General features: G+C 46.6%; 1 protein-coding gene across 1 annotated transcript in view; it reads right to left on the reverse strand.

The window, feature by feature from the left end:
• The window catches only part of FLNC (filamin C), a 193,265-nt gene that overhangs the window by 144,460 nt on the left and 22,535 nt on the right, over positions 1–26,270 (reverse strand). The window contains 1 exon segment of the mRNA XM_030217139.1: positions 5,274–5,522. Within this exon segment, the coding sequence (XP_030072999.1) occupies positions 5,274–5,522 (249 nt within the window).

A 26,270-nucleotide genomic window follows, 5' to 3' on the forward strand; every position in this document is an offset into this window, starting at 1 on the left:
GCGCCCAGCTCAAAAACGAACACATCCAAGGCATTTGCCCCACACAACCCGTATTTTCGGGAAAAAATATGAACGTCCATTTTTTTCGAAAATACGGTTTGTCCCGCCCCTTCACATACCCGTTATCGGAGATAAAGGAGAAATTAGACCTTACCTGCTAATTTGCTTTCCTTTAATCCCTCCGGACCGGCCCAGGATTGGACTGATGGGTTGTGCACGCCTTCCAGCAGGTTGGGAGACTGAGAAAAAAACTCTGACTCTAGCGAGCCAATAGGAGCCCTGGTCATGTGACCCTAGCCTCAGTATTTTCTCAGTCTCCCAGCAGGTAGGAAGTGAGCCCTTTAGTCTCTCTTTGTTATCCTCAAAACTTTTTATCTTTGTCTGTTCTGAAATTTGGTGTTTGTTTTACTCTGTGCCAGAGGAATTCTTGGGAGGCTTGTTAGCATTTATCTTTTGCCTCAGGGGTGTTATACTCGGGTGTCCCGGGTCCCTCCCCCTTTCTTTCCTCCCCTTCTCCCTGCTAAAGATCACAGTTTGCAGGGAAGGGCCCCCTTTTGGCAAGCAAAGGGGCTGCTGCCTTTGGGAGAGGCAACCAGTTTAAAAAAAAAAAAAAAAAAAAAAAGAGAGCTTCCCCATAGACTTAACGAGCACACAGCTCTGGTGTCTGTTTTCTGTGGTATCTGTTTCAGTATCTGCAGCAGTAAAAAAAAAAAAAAAGAGACAGGAACGGAAAGAAAGACTCGGGGAATTTTAGTTGCTCTGCAGGAGTCTTTTAAGATCTCTTTTCGCGGGTGTGTAGTTGGCTAATCGCTAAATTTTGTTATTTGTTTTTGGCGCGAACCGTTCCGGCGCGTGCACGCGCGTCTCCGCGATGTCGGAGAAATTGAAGCGTTGCGCTGTCTGTCAGCGGCGGGGGGTTTCATCCGCCGGTTCTTGTAAATATTGTTCCTTGCCGGGGCCGAGCTCCTCACCGTCGCGGTCTATTTCTGTGGTACCGGAGGATTCGGGCACGCGTCAGGACGCCGTTCCCTCAGATTTGGCGCGAACGGCGGCCATTTTGAATCCGGATATGGAGCCGTCTTCGCGGTCGCAGCCTGCGATTTTACCTGTATCCAATGTTGATGATTTGAATTCCTCAGCTCTGGTACAATCTGGGCCCGCTCAGGCAGGGGGTTTTCCTCCTGAGTTTGTGCTGAGATAGGCGTTTTCGTTCGATTATGCCCCTCAATGTATTCTTATACCATGTATGTACGCACTGAATGTAAAACCATGTGCAACTCTGTAGACCGGAAATGACAATCGCCACTACGGCAAATGTAAGCCACATTGAACCTGCAAATAGGTGGGAAAATGTGGGATACAAATGCTACAAATAAATAAATAAATAAAAACCGTAGCATTGGTTCTGAAACATCTAGACTACTATAATGCTTTATTTGCAGGCTTCAGACTACGGAGATTAAGCGCCTGCAACTAATACAAAATACTGCAGTCATTCAAATTGATAAATGATGCAAAAAGATTTGACCGTATGGTCCTGCTTTTTGTTCACTCCTGGTCTCCTCTGCAAATGCATTTAGACTCCTGTTAATGTTATAAAAATGGTCTTTTTTAGACTCCATCCCAGTGTGTGCATTGGAGGTGGGGAGGGAAAGAAGTGGGGGGTGGGAGGAGGGTACGACAAGAAGGCCTTGTGTGGTGTCCTGTTCTTTTTATCTATACTGTTACCGGTTCTTAGTGTTTTGAGAGTGTTCTATTGGTATTTGCTTGTACCCTTCTTGATGGCAAAATACTTTAATCAACATTTACACTGAAAAAAAATGTAACCTTGGTTCATAAGATTCAAATTACAGGGTTATGGTACTTCTTATCACACTTCTTGACACCAGAACTCTTCAGTCAATCAATTAGAATCGTCTCATAATCCCTTATAGAGTTATTTGCTTGGATACCTTCCAACATGCTGTTTTTAGCGTGGTCGGACCATCTCCTTGGAATGCTCTTCCATTATATCTTAGACAGGATGCTTCATTTATCTGTTTAAAGAGTTCACTGAAAACTTAGTTTTTCCAAGAAACATATGAAACTTGACTTTCCCAGTCCTCCTCAAGTATTTTAGCAGGGTACTGTTTGCAGGAGGCAGTATAAGTCCTGAACTTTTGACTTTTTTCCTCATCTTCTCATTGTTACCCTGTCACTGCCATCTTAATCAGGTGGCCAGGGAGCCCCATCCTACACCCCCCCCCCCCCCCCAATGGCCACCGTTCCCGCCAAAGATGAGAGAACCACAGCCTTTGTGGTTAGGCCAGCAGGGGGGCTTGACAGTGCCACAATCCCCCTCCAGGAGTTTCTTGGAGGATCGGGGAGCTGAAATCAAGCCTGTCCCTTTGTAAACAGAGAGAAACCACTGGTTCCCACCAGCACCATACTAATGCTTGTCAGGCATTGCAGCCTCAACAGGCAGAAAGGAGCACCTTCTCTTTGGGCCCAGACCCCAAAGTTCACCTCATCAGAAGAGTCCTGGGCCTTTCTGCTGCCTCTCCTGGCAGGCTTCACCAAAAGCTGATCCCCACTGGGCTGCTTTCAGTGCTTTTTTAACAACCCTATTTCCATTCCCCCCCCCCCCCCCCCCAACAACAACAAAGGGAATAAAACTGAATAACCAATTGGTTAAAAAAAATCTTTTTTTAATTCTAGGGGTGCATGTGGGGGGGGGGGGTGCTCAGACCCCTTCCCTGCCATGAGAACTTCTGCCAGCAAGTCCCACTGAGTAAAATCTCAGAGAAACAAAATCCCCAGACTCAACCGGGGTAATCAAGAATTACATACAAAAGAATTACACTAGAGGAGCATTATGGGTTGTAGATCAACAACCCAAAGTCTAGAAAATCTAGAATATTCTGGTCTCCTGATATGTTATATTTCTAAACAGGGGAACAAATGCTAACCTTCTGCTTTATATATAATTGTAGGATAATGTCAAACGACACTGTCTAGTTTATTTTCGAAAGGGAAGGACGCCCATCTTCCGACACAAATCGGGAGATGGGCGTCCTTCTCTCGGGGTCGCCCAAATCGGCATAATCGAAAGCCGATTTGGGGCGTCCCCAACTGCTTCCCGTCGCGGGGACGACCAAAGTTCCTGTGGGCATGTCGGAGGAGTAGCAAAGGTGGGACTGGGGCGTGTCTAACAGAGGGGCGTCCTCAAGCGATAATAGAAAAAAGAAGGGCGTCCCTGACGAACACTTGGCCAACTTTACTTAGTCCTTTTTTTTTTTTACGACCAAGTCACAAAAATGTGCCCTAAATGACCAGATGACCACCGGAGGGAATCAGGGATAACCTCCCCTGACTCCCCCAGTGGTCACTAACCACCTCCCACCCTGAATAAAACAACTTTAAAAGCTTTTGTCTTTTTTTTTTTAGAGTATGGGTGAAGGACCTCCTTTGCTATGCCTCCGTCCCTGTGACGGCAGTTGAGGACATCCTTTGCTATATATTTATTTATTTAGAGTTTGCTCACACCTTTTTCAGTAGTAGCTCAAGGTGAATTACATTCAGGTACTCTGGATATTTCTATGCCTCCATCCCTGCAACAGCAATTAAGGACGTCCTTCGATATGCCTCCATCCAAAATGTGGATGTTTGTGAGAAGGATGGTCCATGCCTGGATGTTTCTGTGAGAAGGATGTCCATGCCTGCTATGCCTCTGACACCCCCTTTATTTATTTGGATTTTGGATCACAAGTAGCAGCAGTGGGATTTGAACTGGCCACCTCTGGATTGCAAGATCAGTACTCTAACCACTAGGCCACTCCTCCACTCCACTCCCTTGAAATTTGGCCATTTCTGTGGGGGGGGGGGGGCAGTATGCAGGTCTCTGGGGGGGGGGGAGGTATGTGTGTGTCAGCGGAGGCATAACGAGGGCGTGGACGTCCTTCTTTCAAGGGATGGCCAAATTTCAAGGGAGTGGAGTGGAGTGGCCGGTTCAAATCCCACTGTTGCTACTTGTGATCCAAAATCCAAATAAATAAAGGGGGTGTCGGAGGCATAGCAGGCAGGGACATCCTTCTCACAGAAACATCCAGGCATGGACATCCTTCTCACAAACATCCACATTTTGGACGTCCTCAACTGTCATAGCAAAGGACGTCTTCAACTGCCGTCGCAGGGACGGAGGCATAGAAATATCCAGTGTACCTGAATGTAACTCACTTTGAGCTACTACTGAAAAAGGTGTGAGCAAAATCTAAATAAATAGCGAAGGACGTCCTCAACTGCCGTCGCGGAGGCATAGCGAAGGACATGCTTCACCCATACTCTTAAAAAAAAAGACAAAAGTTTTTAAAGTTGTTTTTTTTCGGGGTGGGAGGTGGTTAGTGACCACTGCATGCCTTTTTCCATTCAGTTAGTGTATCAGTTAGTCCACTGCAGTGCCCCCTAGGGTGCCCGGTTGGTGTCCTGGCATGTCAGGGGGACCAGTGCACTACGAATGCTGGCTCCTCCCACCACCAAATGGCTTAGATTTGGTCGTTTCTGAGATGGGCGTCCTCGCTTTCCATTATCGCCGAAAACCGGGGACAACCATCTCTAAAGTCAACCTAAATTTCATGATTTGGGCGTCCCCGACCGTATTATCGAAATGAAAGATGGACGTCCATCTTGTTTCGATAATACGGGTTGCCCCGCCCCTTTACAGGGCCGTAATTCAGGTATTCAGGGCCGTTAGGGGGTGACAAACAGGGCAAATGCCATGGGCCCCCATATCATAGAGGGCCCCAAAGCTGCCTCAGTCTAAAGGAGGCATAGACTGAAAGCCAGCTTTTGGGCCCCCTCCTCGGTTTCTGCCCTGCCCTGCCGGTATTAGTAGGTCTCTCCTGAGATTGACATGTCTCCATGGTGATAAAACACTACTCAGAACATCTGCACTGACATGTCTACCTTGCCAGCCACAGTTGCATGAGCAATGGTTTTAGAGCACCCAGTAAAGTGAGGAAAGAGTGCGATCCACAGCTGTGTGTGAGGTCAGTGATATCCACAAGGGCAGAGAAGCAAGATGTGAGGAATGAATGGAGTTCTCTTCCACCGACTGGCTCCAACGCATAATGATACTGTAGATTATTGACGTTACTATGACTGCAGGGTGATATTATAAATTACTGCTCAATAGCCAGATTATCCATTGTTTATGAATAGGATTTCCTGATACCTTAAAGATCCCTGTCACATTTTCCAAGGCCCACCCTTACCCTGGGATCCAGAAAGAGACTTACCTGGAGCGCAGTTGTCCACCAAGGCCCCAAGGGCTTTGCCGTCTTGCCAGTCCCGATGGAAATTGGTGATGGGCAGCTGAGGGATCTTGTTCTGGATCCATCCCAGCAGTCTCTGCTTTGGCGTTTGCTTCTTGGCATCTTCATCATCCTCATCCTCCCACATGGGCATGGAGATAGAATAGTGCAGGATAAGAGTCCAGATCAGTCCCAGGATCAGTTTCAGGTTCCCATCTACAATTGCTTTGCTGTCTGCAGAAATGGAGAGAAAAGCAGGTAAAGGGGTTGTTACAGGCAACTCTAGGAATGGATGGTTCAGTGGATTAGCACAAAGATGTAACGACTTTCACATCTAAGTCTGGATGGTTTAGTTCACTGGCACAAGAATACAAAGCCTGGCCTCTAAGTTTCCAGTTTAAGTGTGGTCAGTTAGTTCATAAGTTGCCAGTAATAAAACATGAGTGTTATAGTTATAACTCTGAGAATACAGTTCAGGTCCTTCAAGCAGAACTAATCGGGAATCCAGAAAGGTTGTAGGATGCGAACGGGAAAGGAGGAGGGCCTAGCAGTTTCCTTCTGTTTTCATTGCACTTCCACATCAATCAGAACCAGCTTATGTTAGGCTACACAACTACTCAGGAATGTTTCCCTAATTTTACTGTATGTCCACCTCCCAACTCAATCCAGCCACAAAAGTAACAGTCCTCAGCCAGGGGCCACAAACCACAGCATCCTCCAAAACCCTGAGTTGTGTCACACGTGTCACTGTTGTACAATAGTTGTGACTCCCACTTCGCCAGGGTCCATGATGGTTACCTCCACAGCATCCCCTCCCAGCCCAGGGACTAAATGCCTGGCCTCGGAATTGAACCCATCTCTTCCGCAAAATGGTATAGGGCACTTGCCACTAGGCTGGCCACAATATGTAAGATGCATATTTTCTTCCTGCATTTCCCCCTATGGCAGTGCTCATACATCTCTTTTTGGCCATGACCCCATGATCGCAGCCAAATAAAATTGTGTGATCCTCCAGAGGTGCCGAATAATGATGCATCTATAGAGAGTCTACCCAGGTCATGACCCCAAGCATGGGTATTGTGATCCCATTTGGAAAGCTCAACACTATGGATTATAACATTTTGACTAGTTGAAACTTGAAGACCAGAGCTGCCTCCTCAGTCACAGGAAGGGAGAGCACACAGAAACATTTTAGTCCCTTTCACAGCAGCTCTGGGGAGCAGAAAAACAATATTAGCAGGATCCACATTTCTTGCAGATGACCTCGGTGTTTTCTTATTTGACTTCTTAACGTGTTGCTTTATGAAAGTCAGTCTATAAGCATTCCGACTTTCCTACTGCACGCGCCTCCATTAATTCACTGTTATTAAGTATCTTGGGATTCAGTCAGGTTCCAAAGTTCTGCCTGACAGCTTTAGGAATTATTGCTACAGATCTGAAGATTTTGCTGGAGGTTCAGAGACATTAAAAAAAAAAAGAAGATTTCCTGGCTAAAAATGCCAGAGAAAGAACAGCGATAATTTATTTCTATCTTAATTCAATTTGTAAAACATAAAACAAACTATGCAGTTGCACAGATATGTAATTTAGACATATGCAGAGCACAGAGGCCAAATATGCTACACTCCAGCTATATGCAGAACATGGGGCTTAAAATGTCTGGCACTCTGGAGAGTGAAAATGCCTGAGCTTCCAGCAAAATGCATAAAGCTCGGGATTACTATTGCAAACAGGCGAGACTTGGATGAGCCTGGAGGTCTTGATCTTCCATTAGTTCCCACTGTACTCAGGGAGACCAGTGGCTATGTCTTTGTGTTCACACACTAATAATTGTACTGTTTGTTGCAGCTTTAAAACAGAGACCATCAACACCTGCTCCTCTGTGTGTTACGGCCTTCCTGTTTGCCTAGACCAGTGATGGCGAACCTATGGCACGCGTGCCAGAGAGGGCACGCAGAGCCCTCTCTGTTGGCACGCGCGCCGTAGCCTCACCCACCAGAAGTTTGTTCCCTCCTCCCTTCGAGTTCCAGGCCCCCTCCCTCCGAATTTTAAGTCATCTATTTTACCTCGTCGGGGTTAGGGCGGCAGCATGCAGGCTCGCCTCGGTGCTTAGTTCCGTTTTCCCTTCTCTCTCTCTCTCAGCTCTGGTCCCACCCTCATTTCCTGTTTCCGCGAGGGCGGGGCCAGAGCTGAGAGAGAGAGAGAAGGGAAAACGGAACTAAGCACCGAGCCTGCATGCTTTTTACCGCTGCTGCCGCCCTAACCCCGACGAGGAAAGATAGATGACTTTTAAAATTTGAAGGGAGGAGGCCTGGAACTTGAAAGGAGGGGGGAGGGAGGGACCCTGGAACTGGGAGGGAGGGAGTGGGGCCCTGGAACTGGGAGGGAGGGGGGACCCTGGAACTCGAAGGGAGGGAGGGAGGCCTGGAACTCGGAGGCAGGTGGGACAGGAGGGAGGGGGACAGGAGGGGGAGGGGGAATAGGCGGGGGAGGGGGGAATGCACCACCTATTAAATTGCCCTGTTGGCACTTTGTGATAAATAATTAGATTTTGGGTTGCTGTTTGGGCACTCGGTCTCTGAAAGGTTCGCCATCACTGGCCTAGACAGTTGGAATTAACATTTGTGTTGACTCTTGTGGCCCTGGGCTCCTCATTGGCTCCCTGTAGCTCTTGTCAATGTTCTCGGGGGGGGGGGGGGAGCACTGTGTATGCCCCTGGCCTCCCTGGGACCCTTTGTTTGCTTCCAGTGATGATCAACATGCAATCTGTTTCACTCTGGGCCGTTCCCTGGCGCTGGATAGCAGTTGTTCTGCATATTATGGTGTTAGAAGACCACATTGGGATTGTCTGTCAGGGGCACACACACGTTGCCCTGTAGTTCTCTGTTTATGCCACTGGTTGCTGAGAAACAGAAAGTGGTTACCACAGAGACCCAGCACCATGCTCTACTCTCTTTCTCATTCCCCAATTCTCTCTCTCTCTCTCTCTCTCTCTCTCTCTCTCAGTCTTCTGTCTTGCTTGCTCTTTGGATCTTGTTTTTCTTTCCCAGGTACCAGTTCTCACTTTTTCACTCTTTGATTCTCTCCCTGTTAACGTAACCTCTCTATGTCTCTCTGTGGATTTCCCTCTTCCTTAAACTCAAAGTCAGAGAATCATTATTGGCATGATATTTTGTGTATGTTGCCAAAGTAATGCATGAAGCTACAAGAGGGTAAAGCATAAGGAGAATGGCTCATGAAATTCTTTCCAAACCTACTGTCACTCTCCCCGGGCAACAGGTATTACCTTTTTCTCCATCACTATGAGTCTGTACACATAGCAGCCAGTAGAAAAACCACAAGCTTCAATCACTTGCTATTACCATACACATCAACCATTAAGAAAGCTATAGAGTTCATTCACCAGGTTTCACAGTAGAATTTACAACTAAGAAAATGAAATGCGCATCCGAATCGTCAAGAGCAGCCCAGTAGGCACAGGGTTGTGTCAGCAGGGAGGGCTGCAGGTGGGGAAAGCATATGGAACACGTCTCATGGAATGATTTCCACCCCTTCTGCATGTCTGTGGATCTGTATACATGTGTACGTATGTTTATACATGCATGTCGTTACATGGGTCTATATGTATTTTTCTTTGTGCATGTGTGTCGGTAACTATGTGTTTATGTGTGTATGTGTACGTCTGTGGGTATATCTGTGTTTCTGTGTGTGTATCTGTCCATGCATGTGTATGTGTGGGGGTTATATGCATGTATGTCTATCTGCATATATCTGTGTTGGCTCTGTGCGTCTGTGGCTAGCACAGAAAAGTTGATGAGGTGCAGTTCCCTAACTGTTTGTATCAGGGTTTGTATATGCTGCGGCTACTGAAGCTCTCTTTCCCATAGAAATGCATTGGACCATTTTATGCCCCCCGACAGGCAGACTTTTCTTTGACTCCTTCTGTATAATTTATTTCCAACATTTGGTTGGATTGGAAGGAATAAGAAAAGGAAAGAAATACAAAGAGAGCCAAGTACTAACAAAAGCCAATTCTTTACATTCTAGTGATGTTCAGTATTATCTCCAGCCAGGTTATGTTTCTGGTCTGGTCACAGGGTTCAAGTATTTAACTGCTAGAGCAGCTGTTTCTCTATTTCCCTGCTCACTTTTCCTACTCATTCTTTTGTGGTAAGTCTTTGATGTTTCTCTCTGTCAGCATCTCTTACGCTCTTGTACTTTCTGTAGTACTTGAGGAAAAGAAATATATTTATGTTTGTTTCTCCAGTGTGATGGGCTCTTGAGGTTTCAATTTGGATTTTTATTCTTTCCAACCCAATGAATGGTGGAAAGAAATCATGCATGAGGGATGGAAAATGTTGATCTGTCTGTCTGGGGGGCAAAATAACTCTCCCCCCCTCCCCTGCCGCCGACTCTCCCCCACCGCCGCCAGCCGAAGTCTTCTTCAGTGCCGGACTCCAGCGCCTTTGCTGATCTGTTCCTGTGAGTCCTGAGTGACTCTTGACATCCTGCGTGCACGTAACTTCGGCGCTGAAGAAGACTTTGGCTGGTGGGGGTTGGGGACCCCCGCCAGCAAAGGTACCTGGCTGCGGCGGCAATGGGGGGGGTCGGCGGCAGGAGGGGGGGTTCGAAAGTGGCAGGGGTCAGCAGCTGGGGGAGGCAGACTAAACTGTGCCCCCTCACTTCAGGCTCTGGACCTCCCTCCCGCCGAGGTCTGGCTACATCCCTGATACACACAACCTGCTACTGCTGCCGTACCAACAACTAGGCCTACTCTTCATTCTGCCTCTAGAGTGGGGACTGGGGGAAGGCCTTGAATGGAGATCATGGAAAAGCAGAAGGAGAGAAAGGGTGAATATCTCTACGGCACAGCATGGGGGGAGTGGATTGAGAAAAGAAATAAATGGGGATCCAACGAAAATAGAGCTGCAAATTGCCCAGTTCCAGGAAGGAGAGTTTAGGTCAGTCCTGGATTTCTGTTATCAGCCTGCGCTGGCATCTTTTTGGGGCGCCGGTGAAAGAGGGTGCGGATCACACTGCAGTCTTGTTCTCCTGAAGACGCCGTTTTGAGGCGAAACACGGATGAGAACAATTTGAAGGAGAAATTTTGTATGTGAATGCTATTATGAGTGTACACATGGAGGTTTGAGTAAGAAGAGATTTTGAGCACACGGGAAGACTGGGACACTTTGTTTGGATCGTCTAGGAGTCATCTCTGAATGTGAACCACTGCACTGGAAGATACATTTTGAGAACACTATACCTGCAGATAAGTGAACCTTTTGGAATTTTTTTATTGACATGTGACATTACTTTAAGACATCAAAGATAGATGATATTATTCTAAGAGCTATAACGTAGACAGAGTGAATTCAGTGCAATGATGGCTGGAGGAATGAATTATTGAGGAGTTGATCCTTCATTGATCATGGTATAATGCACTTGATATGAGCACTATCAATATATATGTATGCATATATATATATAGAGAGAGATTTTATATATTTTTCAGGATTTTGTTAGTATTTGATTTAGTATTTTTTGAAAGCCAGACCTGCTTGTTACCCCAGATATATATTTGTGAGTTAACGTTTAAGGCCAAGAAGTGCAGAGTGATGCACTTGGGGTGCAGAAATACAAAACAGATGTACTGGATAGGAGGGGAGAGATTGGTAAGTTTGTCTCAGGAGAGGGACCTTGGGGTGATGGTGTCTGAAGATCTCAAGGTGAGAAAACATAGTGACAAGGCGGTGGCCAGAAAGATGCTAGGCTGTGTAGGAAGGGGTATAACCAGCAGAAGAAAGGAGGTGTTGATGTCCCTGTACAAGTCGTTGGTGAGGCCCCACTTGGAGTTTTGTGTTCAGTTTTGGAGGCCTTATCTTGCTAAGGATGTAAAAAGACTTGAAGCGGTTCAGAGAAAAGAAACGAAAATGGTAGGGGGTTTAGTCAGTAAGACATACATGGAGAGACTTTCTGACCTAAACATGTACACACTAGAGGAAAGGAGAAATAGGGATGATATTTGAACAGTATTAATTTGCAAACAAACCGTTTCCAGAGATGGGAGGGCATGAGTTGATATTGAAAGGGGGCAGACTCAGGAATAATGTCAGGAAGTACTTTTTTCACTGAGAGGGTGGTAGATACCTGGAATGCCCTTCCACGGGAGGTGGTGATGAAAACGGTAACGGAATTCAAAAATGCATAGGACAAACACAAAGGAATCCTGTCAGAAGGATGGGATCCAAAGAAGGGGAAATTAGGTAGGAAAGCCAGTGTTGGGCAGACTTCTATGGTCTGTGCCCTGATCGAGGCTGAATAGATTTGATGGGCTGGAGTGGAGCTCTACGGTCTATGTCCTAAAGATGGCAAGGATAAATCAAGATCAGGTATATATATGATGTAACACTTCATACCATATGTAACGAGTTTATATTGTTGGGTAGACTGAATGAACTGTACAGGTCCTTATCTACAGCCATCTACTTGTTCCTATGTTGTTCAGGGCTAATTGGTCATATTCAGCAGCATTTTAGCTGGCTCCTGTGACTGAAAATGTCTGGTTAGCGTCCACCTTAAAACTGGCTATTTTAGGAACATACTGGGGGTGGAGTCAGCACTTGGTCAGTTAAGTGTCAACATTCAGCCATGCTAATCAATAAATAGAACGGCATAAAAGTCAGACCTTTCTGTATACAGTTCACCATAGCCAATTAAGAGCTGAATATCACACTTACCCCCCTGTTTACTAAGCCACGCTAGCGGCTGCCCTGTGCTAATGCGCTGTGTCGGCATTGCCGTGCGGCAGCTGCTAGCGGAGCTTAGTAAACACGGGGGTTAATCAGCTATGTTTTTTTGCCAGCTCCGTAAACCCTAAAATTCAATGGCAGAGCCCAAACATGGCCCAGCATTGAATTTCCAGTGATAAACACCAGTGGCACCGGCTGAATATCGGCCCATAGTGCTTTCAGGTAACATCTATAAATAAATATACAAGTAAAACAAAACCAGCCTCCCTCCTGGAACTGGATCGCTTGGGAACTTTTAAAATATACGCGCTACCAAGGACCCCGTGTAGTGTTAATAAAGATGGGCAGAAGCTTCGCAGATAAAGAATGGACACCCTCCATGGCACCCAGCTGTTAAATTTACCCCTGGTGATAGGAGAAAGCAGGAGCAGGGACAGAAGAAAAGCAGAGAAATATGAGGGTTGTAGAAAGAGAAGCAGTCAGACAGAGAATGGACAAAGGGAAGAATAGGAGAAGCAGCTGTTCCTCTCAGGAATCCTGCCATAACCTTCCATAGTTTCTCTTTTGAACTGCTCAGCTGTTTTCCGCAAGGGAATCTGGAAGGAGAAGGGAACAGCTGAGCATCAGACATAACCAACTGGTCTCTTTCTCCCTCCCAAAGGTACTTTTTAGAGTGGAGGTGGAGAGGCTACTACTACAGTGCATTCTGTTAATGGCTGTACAAGAGCCAGGGAAGGAAGAGCAGCAGAGGGTGGGGAACTCATAACTAGGCAGCCAGAAGCGAAAGAGGCATAATTGACAAGAGAAGCATGCAAGAGCACAATGAAAGTTGCACCACACCAAGCATTCCCAATTAACAGAGCAAGAGCTATATACATATCCGAAATTAACGCTTATATTCACTTACATTAAAACTACTGCCTATTGGACTTCAATGGAAGGAGGGATTAATTCCTCTTATGTTGACCCAGAAAAAAAATTTCAGTAGTTTATTATTTATTGCACTTGTATCCCACATTGTCCCACCTATTTGCAGGCTCAATGTGGCTTACAGAGAACCTGTTATGGCATGGCCATACAGGATAAACAATACAATTGGTGTTACAATGAGATCAAGGGATGACAAAAAGAATTATCTAAGCGGTTATATAGAAAAGACCTTCAGAGTAAGGGTGGAGTGGATGGATTCTCGTGGTAGGCCTGGTTGATAAGGTAGGTTTTCAGAGATTTGCGAAAGTTAGCTATTTCGTTGATTGTTTTCAAGTTAGTTGGTAGTGCGTTCCACACTTGCGTGCTCGTGTATGAGAAGCTAGTCGCATGCGTTAGTTTGCATTTTAATCCTTTGCAGTTGGGGAAGTGTCCAGGCAGATCTTTTAGCATTTCTGGGTGGCAGGTCAACGAGGTCCATCATGTACGTCGGGGCATCTCCGTAAATGATTTTATGAACAATCGTGCAGATCTTGAACTCGGTACGCTCTTTGAGTGGGAGCCAAAATCCCAGTTTTATCTGAGAATTTGTTTCACTCATCATAGGACCTCCCAAATGTAGTAGGTTTATTCACAAAGAGCCCCACAATGCCTCCTCCCCACCCCTTTTACCCTTTTGGCTTGCATGTTCACAGACTACAAACTGACCCCTATCCCCACCCCTTCCAGTTTTGCACCCAAGCCTCTTGGTTAGTGCAATGAGTTGAGAAGCTGAGGAACTGGATTTGATTCCTACTACAGCTCCTTGTGACTCTGAGCAAGTCACCTAACCTCCATCGCCCCAGGTATAAGATTGTGAGCCCACTAGAGACAGAGAAAGTACCTGTATATTATAGATAAGCTGCTTTGGTTGTACCCCAGAAAAGCAGCATATCAAATCCCTGACAACATAATTACTGTAGTTATGTACCACTGGTATTGGTTGTAGCTCACATTTGCAGCTGTCCCTGTGCTCTCAGATAAAATATGCCCACAGCTCTTATAAACTTTGAAGACACATAAATATTTCTGCTATACACCGCCTTGAGTGAATTTCTTTTAAAAGGAGGTAAATAAATCCTAATAATAAACAGTGCTTTAGGAATAAGTTGATGGATGTATCTTGGTCAGCTATTAACTGTGGGCTGCACCAGTGATGTAGCTACGTGGGGCATGGGGGGCCTGGGCCCCCGTAGATTTGACCCTGGACCCCCTGAGGACGACCCACCCAACCCCCCTCCTGCCACCAACCTGCCGTTGCCATCGCTTGCCTTTGCTGGCAGGGGACCCCAACCCCCGCCAGCCGAGATCCTCTTCTTCTTGCAAAAGGCTTCCTTCTGTTTCTGACGTGCAGGACGTCAGACTCACAGAACGAAGCCTTGCAGATCAGCTCATCTGCAAGGCTTCATTCTGTGAGTCTGACATCCTGCACGTACAACGTGCAGGACGTCAGAAACAGAAGGAAGCCTTTTGCGAGAAGAAGAGGATCTCGGCTGGCGGGGGTTGGGGTCCCCCACCAGCAAAGGTAGGCGATGGCAGGTTGACTGCAGGAGGGGGAGTCGAGAAGGTCGGCGGCGGGAGGGGGTCAGGAGGGTCGGCGGCAGGAGGGGAGCAAAGTCAGCAATGGCGGGGGGGTCGGCGGCAGGGGGGGCAAAGTCGCAGGGGGGGCAAAGTTGACAATGGCGGGGGGGGGGGGGGGGTCGGTGGTGCCAGGGGGGGCTAAAATGTGCCCCTCACCTTAGGCTCTGGACCCCCTCCCACCGAAGTCTGGCTATGCCCCTGGGCTGCACACACCCACACACCAGAATCTTTACAATATTTTGTTACTGAAGTATTTGCAATGTATGCCATTTTGAGACCATTGGATGTGAGGTTACAAGAAAGAGAACAATTGTGGATTCACGAACTCATCAAGTCGATCACTACTTATCATTTCTATAGCGCTACTAGACATTCGCAGCGCTGTACACTGGACATAAAGAGACAGTCCCTGCTCGGCAATCTAATTAGGACAAACAAATAGGACAAATAAGACACTTGGAGCAAATGTATCCCCTCATGAGCTCGGGGACCATCTTAACCCATTGCACAGCTTTGAGCCCTCCTTGGGGGCAATGTTGGGTTTTCCTGAGTCATATTAGAATGCAGGCTGTCCTATCATCTCATCATGTACAAAGGAAGACGGCAGGCCTAAGTCTCTTCTAAACTCAGAACCCCCCTCAGGCTGCACCATACACTGGCAGCTGCTACCCATCCTTCCTGACTTTTTCTAAGTGATGAAATGGGCACAAGAAAAGGAAATGGTTGGAACTCTGAGTATGAAGGTCTTTGTGCACCAGCTGTTGCCAGGACTATCTTTGGCAGGAAGATAGTTCTTACTTGGCCAAAAAGAATTGCCATTTTCCCACATTCTTCTCTATTGGTCTGTTTCAATGTTCTCTTGATAAACTTTCTTTGAATTTAGGAGACAACCCCAAACTTAGGAGCTAGTAGTTAACAACTTTCTTGTCTCTCCCTCCTCCCCATCATTTTCAACAACAAAGTTTTTTTGGGGGGGTGGGGGTGGGAAGAGAGGAGGGGGCATCACCTCCATAGTTTTGATACAGCTCATTAGGGCTGTTTTCCCGTTCTCTGTCTTTGCAAAAGAGAGCTTACTAAATCAAAGCCTTAATGTGCCACTACACAGATACAGCAGAAACCACCAGTTCAACTCTCCCACCGAGAGAATACATCTCTAGTTTCTGAACTATAAAATGTAACCATTAGCACTAATAGATTGGGGAGATTTAGAAGCTAAGAGATGTCTCCACTGGTCTCCTTCCTTGTTGACAAGATAACTTATGCAATTCTAAAATTAAAGACCAGTTTCATTGACCACTTATAGATAGTGTTGAAAAAGTACATTCTGAAAAGTAAAATACAGTCAACAGCATACAAGCACCTCCTACAGCTCTGCCTGTGGCATCTGCCTCCTCCTGGTTTCACTTATCACTGTGGTCCAGGCCCCACTAGTCTCTCTCTCTCTCATGCCCCCAATTTTGTCGTTACCCAGTCTGTCTTTCTCTTACTCTGTCCTCCCCAAGTCTGTCTCTCTCTCCAACACCCCAACTGGTCCACAACAATGTCAACTCTCCATTTGCTGCCATCCAAGTGACCAGCATGACCCAACTGATGTACCTCACTGTTTATGACTGATAATACTGCCTGGGTTCCTCTGCCGCAGAAATGGTTTTTCCTGCCATGATCTGCGTCTCTCAGCCGCAGAGTGCAGGAGAAGCCTCTGATCTTGTGGCTGCAAATTTCATAACACTTGAGACAGCAAGATCAACTGGCTCTTCCTGAACCAAGTGGCTCAAACTTATTGGGAGACGCTGGAGGCAGCTGGAAAGCCCATTTTTCCATCAGAGTCAGCCAGGGCTGTAGGAACAACAGTTTTTGGGGAACACAAAATGCCAGGCATCATGGCCGAATTTCTAGGTGCTATGGTGACCTGGCGCCTGGGATTCGGCGAGCCCTGGCAGAGTTTGCTTACTTCAGTGTTTGTGTTTATGCTGTCACTTGCTGGTAGCTGCTGCACAGCTTTAAAACATGCTCCTAGCATTGAAAAGCTTCTCCTGTTTCCTGACTGGTGGACAGATCTTAGGCCAGAGCCAAAATATTATCAGTAACTTTACCCCATCTTGTTTCAACAGCTCAGAGAGGCCAGTCTCATCAACCTGTCTCTATGGAAGGCATTGCTTTTTACTCAGTAATTCAGCAGGCATACTCTGAAAACTAACAAAGAATTTAAGACTATTATTCTCAGCTCTGCTTCTTTATCCACTGAGTTGTATATTTTCCAGTTCCTGTTACCTGTTAATAAAGGTTTAAAGTTTGAGAACCAAACTTTAAGGTTTCTGTAAGTTATAAAGCTGAATCAAAGATAGCTCTTTGTATAGCTGCATACAATGAGGACAAAATAATTCCAGCGATTAAGAATTCTCGCTCTCATTAAGGTCCCTCCCTAGGATGTTGGCATAAATGAAGACTGCATTCATATTATAGTGTAAGTATATCCTCATGTAAAACTCCTGATGTCTATAAACTCAAAACCCATAGTGTAGTTGCGTAGCCAAGGGTGGGCCTGGGTGGGCCTGGGTGGGCCCAGGTCCACCCACTTTGGGCTCAGGCCCACTCAGTAGCAGCTGAAAACTCTCAACAACGGTCCCTCCTGCGTACCTTGTAAATAGCAGATCTTCGCCTGCAGCAAGTAGCGACTGATACATACTACTCGCACTGACCCCACAGCCTTCCTTCTGACATATTCCCACTTATGCGGAAACAGGAAGTTGCATCAGTGGGAAGGCTGTGGGGCCAACATGAGCAGTGTGTTTTAGTTGCTGTTCGCTGCCGGTGAAAATCTGCTACTTAAAAAGGTATGCGGGGGAGGGGGGATGTTTGAGACACCATACGGCATGCAAGTGAGAGAAGGAGAGACCAAATCACCTGTGGGATGGGTCAGGGCCCCATCTTTGGCCCAGGCCCACCCAAAATTGGGTGTCTGGCTACGCCCCTGCCATAGTGGCATTCCTTGTATTAACCTGGCACAAAATAAAGGAGTGGGTCAAAGTACACAGCACAAACCATGAAGAAAACAGCATAAAGGGCCTTCAAGACTGCAGCAAACAATGAATAAAGAATCCTTGTTTACTGCAGTCTTGAAGGGCCTTTGTGCTGTTTTCTTTGAATAAAGACCTGGCAAGGGCTGTGTTTCGGCACCACAGCGCCTGCGTTGCGGGTCTATCACACTAGAATTAGAAACGTAGAAATATAACCAGTCTGCCCATCCTCAGTAACCACTAACTCTTCCTTTCCTAAGGGATCCTGGGATCCCATGCCTGTCCCACGCTTTCATAAGTTCTGACACAGTCCTCGTCTCCACAACCTTCACCGGGAGGCCATTCCAAGCGTCCACCACCTTTTTAGTGAAAGAGTATTTTCTTAGATTCCTCCTATTTCCTCTTAACTTCATCGTATACCCCTTCATTCCAGAGTTTTCCTTCATTTGTAAAAGGCCCACTTCCTGTATATTTATACCACTGAGATATTTAAACGTCTCTATCATTTCCCCTCTCTCTCTCGCCTCTCTTCCAGCTCAGTTTTCAGCACAGTTCTAGAAGATACCATTAAGCACAATCCTGGTCTACTCAACTCGTGTCCTTCTCGTGCTCCAGTTTTGAAGGCCCTTTGTGCTGTTTCCTTCCCAAAATAAAGGGCTGTAAGAGGAACATCTTCGTCCTCTATTCTGTAGCAACGGCACATCATTAGTAGCTCCTAGCCTTCTTTGTTAAGCAGCCCTCTCCCTTTATCTCCACCTCTTTTTCTTCAATTCCATGGGGGGGGGGGGGGTTGTTTGTTTCTTTGTTTTTAAGCTTTCTAGAACTTTCAGGATTAAATTAATCTTCTGCTTTGGCTAAGGGACCAGCTGGCCCCCTTTTAAAGAAGTTTTGCTGCCCTGGAGAGAGGATGGACACACATCCACAAAACCCTTCCCCGTGAAAATCAAGTGTTACTCTATAACTAACAGAGATCCGTTGAGGCATCAACATACTTTCTGGACAAAGCAAAGTGTACAGCTGCTTCGCAGCAGAAAGGAAAAATGGAAAACACATCACCACCTGCTCTCAGCTGGGTTAGCTTCTTTGGTGAGTAATTCTCTGCCAGTCACTATGGCAGCTTTATGCGGATGGCTTTATAAATCTGTCTCTAGTTTAGCTCATTAGACCTTTACCTTGAAATGAATGTGACCGCAGGGTCACTAAGTGCCATAGTGAAAAGCAGTGGTTGGTGAATGGCCCTGTGTCTAAAATGGATTGGGACTGTTCTGGCAAGGTTACCACTTGCTCCAGCCCCTGTGTAAGTGTTGTAACTAGTGAGGAATTTTCTAGCTGGCTTCCTAATTTGGAGAGCCAGGGAAGGATTTTGTAATGTCACAGAAACCGTAAGGAGGGGAGTTTTGGAGGGAAAAATGTTTTTCTCCTACTTCTTTCCGCCAAGCTGACCCATGGAAGCACAGAACCTGCCCTGGCCAGTGAAGTCCAGGTGCCGACCAAGGCCTAGGACAGCAGTGAAGAAGGGTTATCTTAAGGTGCTGATCAAAGTCTAGGGATTTTTTCCCAAGTTTGTGAGCTCCTACCTCCCAAGATCCAACCTGAGGCCTAAGGAAGAGAAACCAAGAATCCTGTAGAGGGTGGACCATCACCAAACCAACCTAACTGAGGGGAAAGAGGAAACAGAAGGGCTGAGATTAGAGAGCTGCACGGGAATGGGGATTGCAGAATTCCTGTGGTAAGAAAGAAGTTGCCATGGGATTCCCATGGGAGTGTAGTCAAAATCTCTGGTGACTCCAGAATGAGACTTAGAATGCCCAGAGAGCAGCTGGAGCCCAGAAGGAAGCTTGGAAAGTATGGAGAGAGGCGGTTGAAATGCCAGAATGGAGCTTGGAATGCCCAGAGAGGCAGCCAGAACACTAAGGCTTGGAACACTCATTGGTTGAATAGTGAATATAATCAAAAAAACCGCAGGACGCTGTTGGGGTTGGGAGGAAATAGAGGTAACACCGGTAATTGGGAAGCAAAGCAAGTGCTCGGCAGACTTCTATGGTCTGTGCCCTGATCGTGGCTGCACAGATTCAGCTTCAAAAGTTGGAGAACAAGGCTAGTGCTAGGCAGACTTCTATGGTCTGTGCCCCGATTATGGCTGAAAAGATTAGGATGGAGTGGAGTGTAGCTTTTCCGGCACTTCGACGTTAACGTCAGAAATTTCAGAACAAGGACAGTGCTGGGCAGTCTTTTACAGCCTGTGCCCTGAAAATGGCAAGGACAAACCAAGATCAGGTATACATATGAAGTATCATATACCATATGTAATGTTTATCTTGTTGGGCAGACTAGATGGATCGTACAGTCTTTATCTGCCATCATCTACTATGTTACTATGGCTTCAAGCAAGTCAATAATAGCATCAATTCCTGTGGGTACAGGTGAGGATGCAGGAGATTAATTGTGGGTACGGGCGTGGAAGAAATGGATTTTAGCAGGTACAGGTGGGGGTATAAGTTAGATTCCATTGGGGATCGGCAGGGATGAGCTGTATCTCAAAAACGTAAAGGAAGCACTAGGAAACCACCAACAGGGACTTGAGGAAACATGCGTAGACAATGTGGGAGTTTTTTCTTTTTGTACCCGCCTGATGCAGTATAGCGAAGTTTTGAGGGTTTGAGAAAAATCTAGGAGTTCAAAGAATTTTGGAGATTCATGATGGCTCCTGCAACATTTCCTGCCAAGAGGAAGCCCACAAAGAGTTGGAACATTGGGGAGTCGCACTCCCATCCAGAAGAAAGATGAGACAGAGGGTCACTTGTCAATCAGTGAGATGCAGTGAAACACTGACATGTAAGTACAGAATTGACGTCCCCAATATACATGTTGAAAATGACCTCTGAGAAAGCAATGTCTAATCTTTCCGGCTAGGGACCTGCTACATTTAGATGAGAGTAAAAATCTTCCTTGAAGAATCCAAAGCTTTCCCTTCAGACTAGGCAATAAAAAGACAACATGTGTAGAACTCACAAAGGCACCAAAACACAGATTGTGAGAAACTGTCTTGGACTGGACAGTGGAGAGAAAGGAGAAAGCTTCCATGTGACTCCCATAGACATGACAAGAGAGAGAAATGTGTAAGGAATATTGACGATGAAGGCAAAAGATGTCCACAGACAGGTGTCTTAAGGACTGATCCTAATCAATGATGTAATCAGTCACCAAATCCACTAATGTATGCAATGGTCTTGGAATTATCCAATTTTCTTTATAAATGCCCACTGCAAACCTGTCAAAGAAGGAAAATCCCAGTGACAATTGGCAAACTCCCTGACTCTTAGTATCTTTAATAAATTAGTACGTTTCTCATGCTCCATTACTCATCGATTCCAAACCAGCATTAGACCAGAGTGATAAAACTTCTGAACTCATGTGAAACATTTACAGATCTTAGCCTGATCAGAGTAGCTGCCAACTTCCATTTTCTCTCTTTGTTCCTAGATTGCATTACCCCAGTCACAGCTGCACAGGGTCATGTGCTATGCTCTTATCCCAGAAGGCTCTGCCGCACAACATGCTTCTCTTTCAACAAAGTGTTAATAAGACAGCACGCCCTTCGTTATTGGTTGCGCCATGTTAAGCCTCAGAGTCTGTTACTGGAAAGAATACAGCAGCTCCCAGACTCCACGGTCTCACTGCAAGTACAAAGAGGAAAAATAACTTTATGGGAAGACACTGGCAGTATCATGCACTGGAACACCCTCCATCAGAGCCTCTTCCACAGATTCCCACAGCTCCTCAGAGAAGCAAGAGCCAGCTCAGTCCTTAGGGAAGGTTCTGCTGTTTGAATTCTTTTTGAACAACATAGCCAAGGGCTGAGGTTAAGCAGCAACATGTGCAAGACCCAACGTGTGGCTGACAGCTTCCCTCTGTCCATCCATCTGCCCACCCACATGGCTTCCTGCCAGCAAGATATAGCAAACTCATATCTACTCCAAGGGGGAGGAGCCGGCAGGCAATATGTGGCCTCTGACCCTGCACACAAGATGCTCTGACAGGGAAAAACAAGGCTCTGCTATTGTGTATGCTAATACAACTATATATGTTAACATATCCTATAAGATACACCAACATAACTCATGAGACTTGCTAACACCAATCACATATACACCAGTATACCTATGGTATATGCCAAGGAGGTTTGATAATAGGAGGCGGCATGATGTCACAAGACTGAAGCCGATCTCTACCCACTTCACCCAAGGAGGTTTTAATTCTTCCCAATGCAACTGCCACCATCTTGGTACACCCAAAACAATGGAACTGATACAGCAACAAGCTCTGCCTATTGGCTTCAGCCCACATAATGGGTCAGATAGGCTCATGCCATCTTCTGTTATCAAACCTCGTTAGTATAAGCCCATACAAACCAAGGTATATTTCTCCTCAGCTCATAGAATAAGCCAACATGATATAAATCAGCACACAATCCACTATCTACACCAACACAACTCATTAAGGATGTTCACTGATCTAGCCCCTGGTATATAGCAACACAACTTACAGGCGACCCTCAGGGGGAGGAATGCTGGCTTCGGCCTAACCCCTGGTAAGCCTTTCCTCAGCTGAGAGGTACCCACCTCTACCACCAGCTGCCTTTCAGGTGCTGTGGAGGACTTGCAGCTCATCTGCATATCCTTACAGCCTTCTCCGGGGTGACACCCAGGTCCACCCCGATCCACTCAGGGCCTCCGCTCTAGGTGCCCAGCGCTCCCACCAGGGCATTTTTCTCTTTGTATCTAATCTTTTTCCAGTTGCTAAAGTACCTTAATCGTTTATGGCCCCTATTCACATTCTCTTCCTAGCTCTGTCCCTTCCTAATCTTTTCCCTCACCCCCTACCTCTCTCCGCTACAGGAACTCACTTCCCATCCATTGACTTCATCACCTCACCTTCTCTCCTACCCTCTTCCTCCTTTTTGGCTTTTAATCTCCGTCTCTTTCTTCCCTCCATTTTGCCTTCCCCATTCCACCTAAATACCTCTCGCCTTCGACGCCTTCGTGGCCACACCTCTCCTACTCTCCTCCGCTCTCTTTTACTCCTTCTCTTACTCTCAGCTGGTGACATCAATCCCAATCCTGGCCCTCCTCACCAACTATTATCCAAACTCTACAGATCTCACCGTGACCTCTCTAACCTCATCTCTATTCCTCTACTCCCCTCCTCTTCTCTGCCCTTCTCTTGCGCCCTATGGAATGCCCGCTCTATCTGTAACAAACTCCCCTATATCCAGGACCTCTTTATCTCGCGTCACCTCCATCTGCTCGCCATAACAGAAACCTGGCTCTGCCCTGATGACTCTGCTTCAGTCGCAGCCCTGTGCCATGGCGGTTATCTATTTTCACATACTCCTCGCCCTGCTGGCCGTGGGGGCGGTGTTGGACTACTTCTCTCTCCCTCCTCCAGATTTCAACCCCTTCTTCCACCTCAATCTCACTGTTTTTCCTCCTTTGAAGTCCACTCTATCCGCCTTTTCTCTCCTCTGCCTCTTCGAATAGCGGTCATTTATCGTCCCCCTGATACGTCCCTTTCATCCTTTCTCAGTGACTTTGATGCCTGGCTTGCCTTCTTCCATGATCCTTCCTCCCCCTCTCTCATCCTTGGTGACTTTAATATTCCTGCTAATGATCCTTCCAACTCTTATATTTCCAAGTTACTCGCTTTAACGTCGTCCTTTAATCTCCAACTATGCTCCACCTCCCCCACTCATCAAAATGGTCACTGTCTAGATCTCATCTTCTCCTCCAACTGTTCACCCTCTAGTTTCCTTGCCTCCGATCTTCCCCTCTCTGATCACCATCTTATAACTTTCACACTTAAATCTCCTCCCTCCCAGTCCCGTCCTATCCTATCTAATTTATCTAGGAATCTTCACGACATTGACCCTTCATCTCTATCCTCCCATGTTTCAAACCTCCTCTCTACTGTGGCACCATCCACGTCTGTCAACGAGGCTGTTTCTTCTTACAACAATACTCTATCCTCTGCCTTACACACTCTTGCACCTTTGATGACCCGCCCTGTAAGGCGTACAAAACCCCAACCTTGGCTGACTTCTAATATCCGCTACCTACGTTCCTGTACCCGCTCCGCCGAACGCCTCTGGCGGAAATCTCGGGCCCTTGCTGATTTCTTACACTTTAAGTTCATGCTGACCTCCTTCCAATCTGCTCTTTTACGTGCCAAACAGGATTATTATATCCAACTGACCAACTCTCTTGGCTCTAATCCTCGACTTCTCTTCACCACATTGAACTCTCTCCTCAAGGTGCCCCCTCCCCCAACTCCCCCTTCACTATCTCCTCAGACCCTTGCTGAATTCTTTCACAACAAGGTTCAAAAGATAAACCTTGCTTTCTCTACCTCACCAGCTCTCCCTCCACTAGTCCGTTCCCCTCTCTCTCCTTCCCCTCATTCCCTTTCCTCCTTTCCTGAAGTTACTATTGAGGAAACTACACTTCTCCTTTCTTCCTCAAAATGTACCACCTGTTCCTCTGATCCCATTCCCACCCACCTTCTTAATGCCATCTCTCCTACTCTTATTCCTTTTATCTGTCACATTCTCAACCTCTCACTTTCCACTGCGACTGTCCCTGCTGCCTTTAAACATGCTGTGGTCACACCTCTCCTTAAGAAGCCTTCACTTGACCCTACTTGTCCCTCTAATTACCGACCCATCTCCCTCCTTCCTTTTCTCTCCAAATTACTTGAGCGTGCTGTTCACCGCCGCTGCCTTGATTTTCTCTCCTCACATGCTATTCTTGACCCATTACAATCTGGTTTTCGCCCTCTCCACTCAACCGAAACTGCGCTTACTAAAGTCTCCAATGACCTATTACTGGCTAAATCCAGAGGTCAATATTCCATCCTCATTCTTCTTGATCTTTCCGCTGCTTTTGACACTGTCGATCACAGCATACTTCTCGATACCCTGTCCTCACTTGGATTCCAGGGCTCTGTCCTTTCCTGGTTCTCTTCCTACCTCTCCCTCCGCACCTTTAGTGTTCACTCTGGTGGATCCTCTTCTACTTCTATCCCTCTGCCTGTCGGCGTACCCCAGGGTTCTGTTCTTGGTCCCCTCCTCTTTTCTATCTACACTTCTTCCCTTGGTTCATTAATCTCATCCCATGGCTTTTCCTACCACCTCTATGCTGATGACTCCCAAATCTACCTTTCTACCCCTGATATCTCACCTTGCATCCAAACCAAAGTTTCAGCGTGCTTGTCTGACATTGCTGCCTGGATGTCTCAACGCCACCTGAAATTAAATATGACCAAAACCGAGCTTCTCATTTTCCCCCCCAAACCCACCTCCCCGCTCCCCCCGTTTTCTATTTCTGTTGATGGCTCTCTCATTCTCCCTGTCTCCCCAGCTCGAAACCTTGGGGTCATCTTTGACTCTTCTCTCTCCTTCTCTGCTCATATCCAGCAGACCACCAAGACCTGTCGTTTCTTTCTTTACAACATCCGTAAAATCCGCCCCTTTCTTTCCGAGCACTCTACCAAAACCCTCATCCACACCCTTGTCACCTCTCATTTAGACTACTGCAATCTGCTTCTTGCTGGCCTCCCACTTAGTCACCTCTCCCCTCTCCAGTCAGTTCAAAACTCTGCTGCCCGTCTCATCTTCCGCCAGGGTCGCTTTACTCATACTACCCCTCTCCTCAAGACCCTTCACTGGCTCCCTATCCGTTTTCGCATCCTGTTCAAACTTCTTCTACTAACCTATAAATGTACTCACTCTGCTGCTCCCCAGTATCTCTCCACACTCGTCCTTCCCTACACCCCTTCCCGTGCACTCCGCTCCATGGATAAATCCTTCTTATCTGTTCCCTTCTCCAGTACTGCCAACTCCAGACTTCGCGCCTTCTGTCTCGCTGCACCCTACGCCTGGAATAAACTTCCTGAGCCCCTACGTCTTGCCCCATCCTTGGCCACCTTTAAATCTAGACTGAAAACCCACCTCTTTAACATTGCTTTTGACTCGAAACCACTTGTAACCACTCGCCTCCACCTACCCTCCTCTCTTCCTTCCCGTTCACATTAATTGATTTGATTTGCTTACTTTATTTATTTTTTGTCTATTAGATTGTAAGCTCTTTGAGCAGGGACTGTCTTTCTTCTATGTTTGTACAGCGCTGCGTATGCCTTGTAGCGCTATAGAAATGCTAAATAGTAGTAGTAGTAGTAGTATTCAACACAACCAGGAACGGGCAAACAACAACAAACTCTGCCTGAATCCAAGCAAAATAGAGATTCTTTGGGTACCTAACACAAGTGGACAAATACCTGACTTCAAAATACCTTTGAGAAAGTATGAACTCTCCCTAAAATCACAGGTCAGGAATCTCGGGATACTGCTAGACTTATCACTCACTCTGATCCCACAAATTCAAACAGCCTTTATAAATTGTCTCTATCCCCTGCGACAGCTATGAAATCTCTCTCCATATATTGATAAGAAGAGTCTGACCACAGTGGCCAATGCCATGATAACATCATGTCTAGACTACTGTAATGCCCTGTACACTGGTCAAACCAAAAAGAGTTTGCATCAGCTCCAACTAATTCAGAGTGCAGCAGTACGACTGATAGAAGGCTGCAAGCAGCCTGACCACATCACACCC

This window comes from Microcaecilia unicolor, chromosome 10 (assembly GCF_901765095.1).
Source record: "Microcaecilia unicolor chromosome 10, aMicUni1.1, whole genome shotgun sequence".
Lineage (NCBI taxonomy): Eukaryota > Metazoa > Chordata > Amphibia > Gymnophiona > Siphonopidae > Microcaecilia > Microcaecilia unicolor.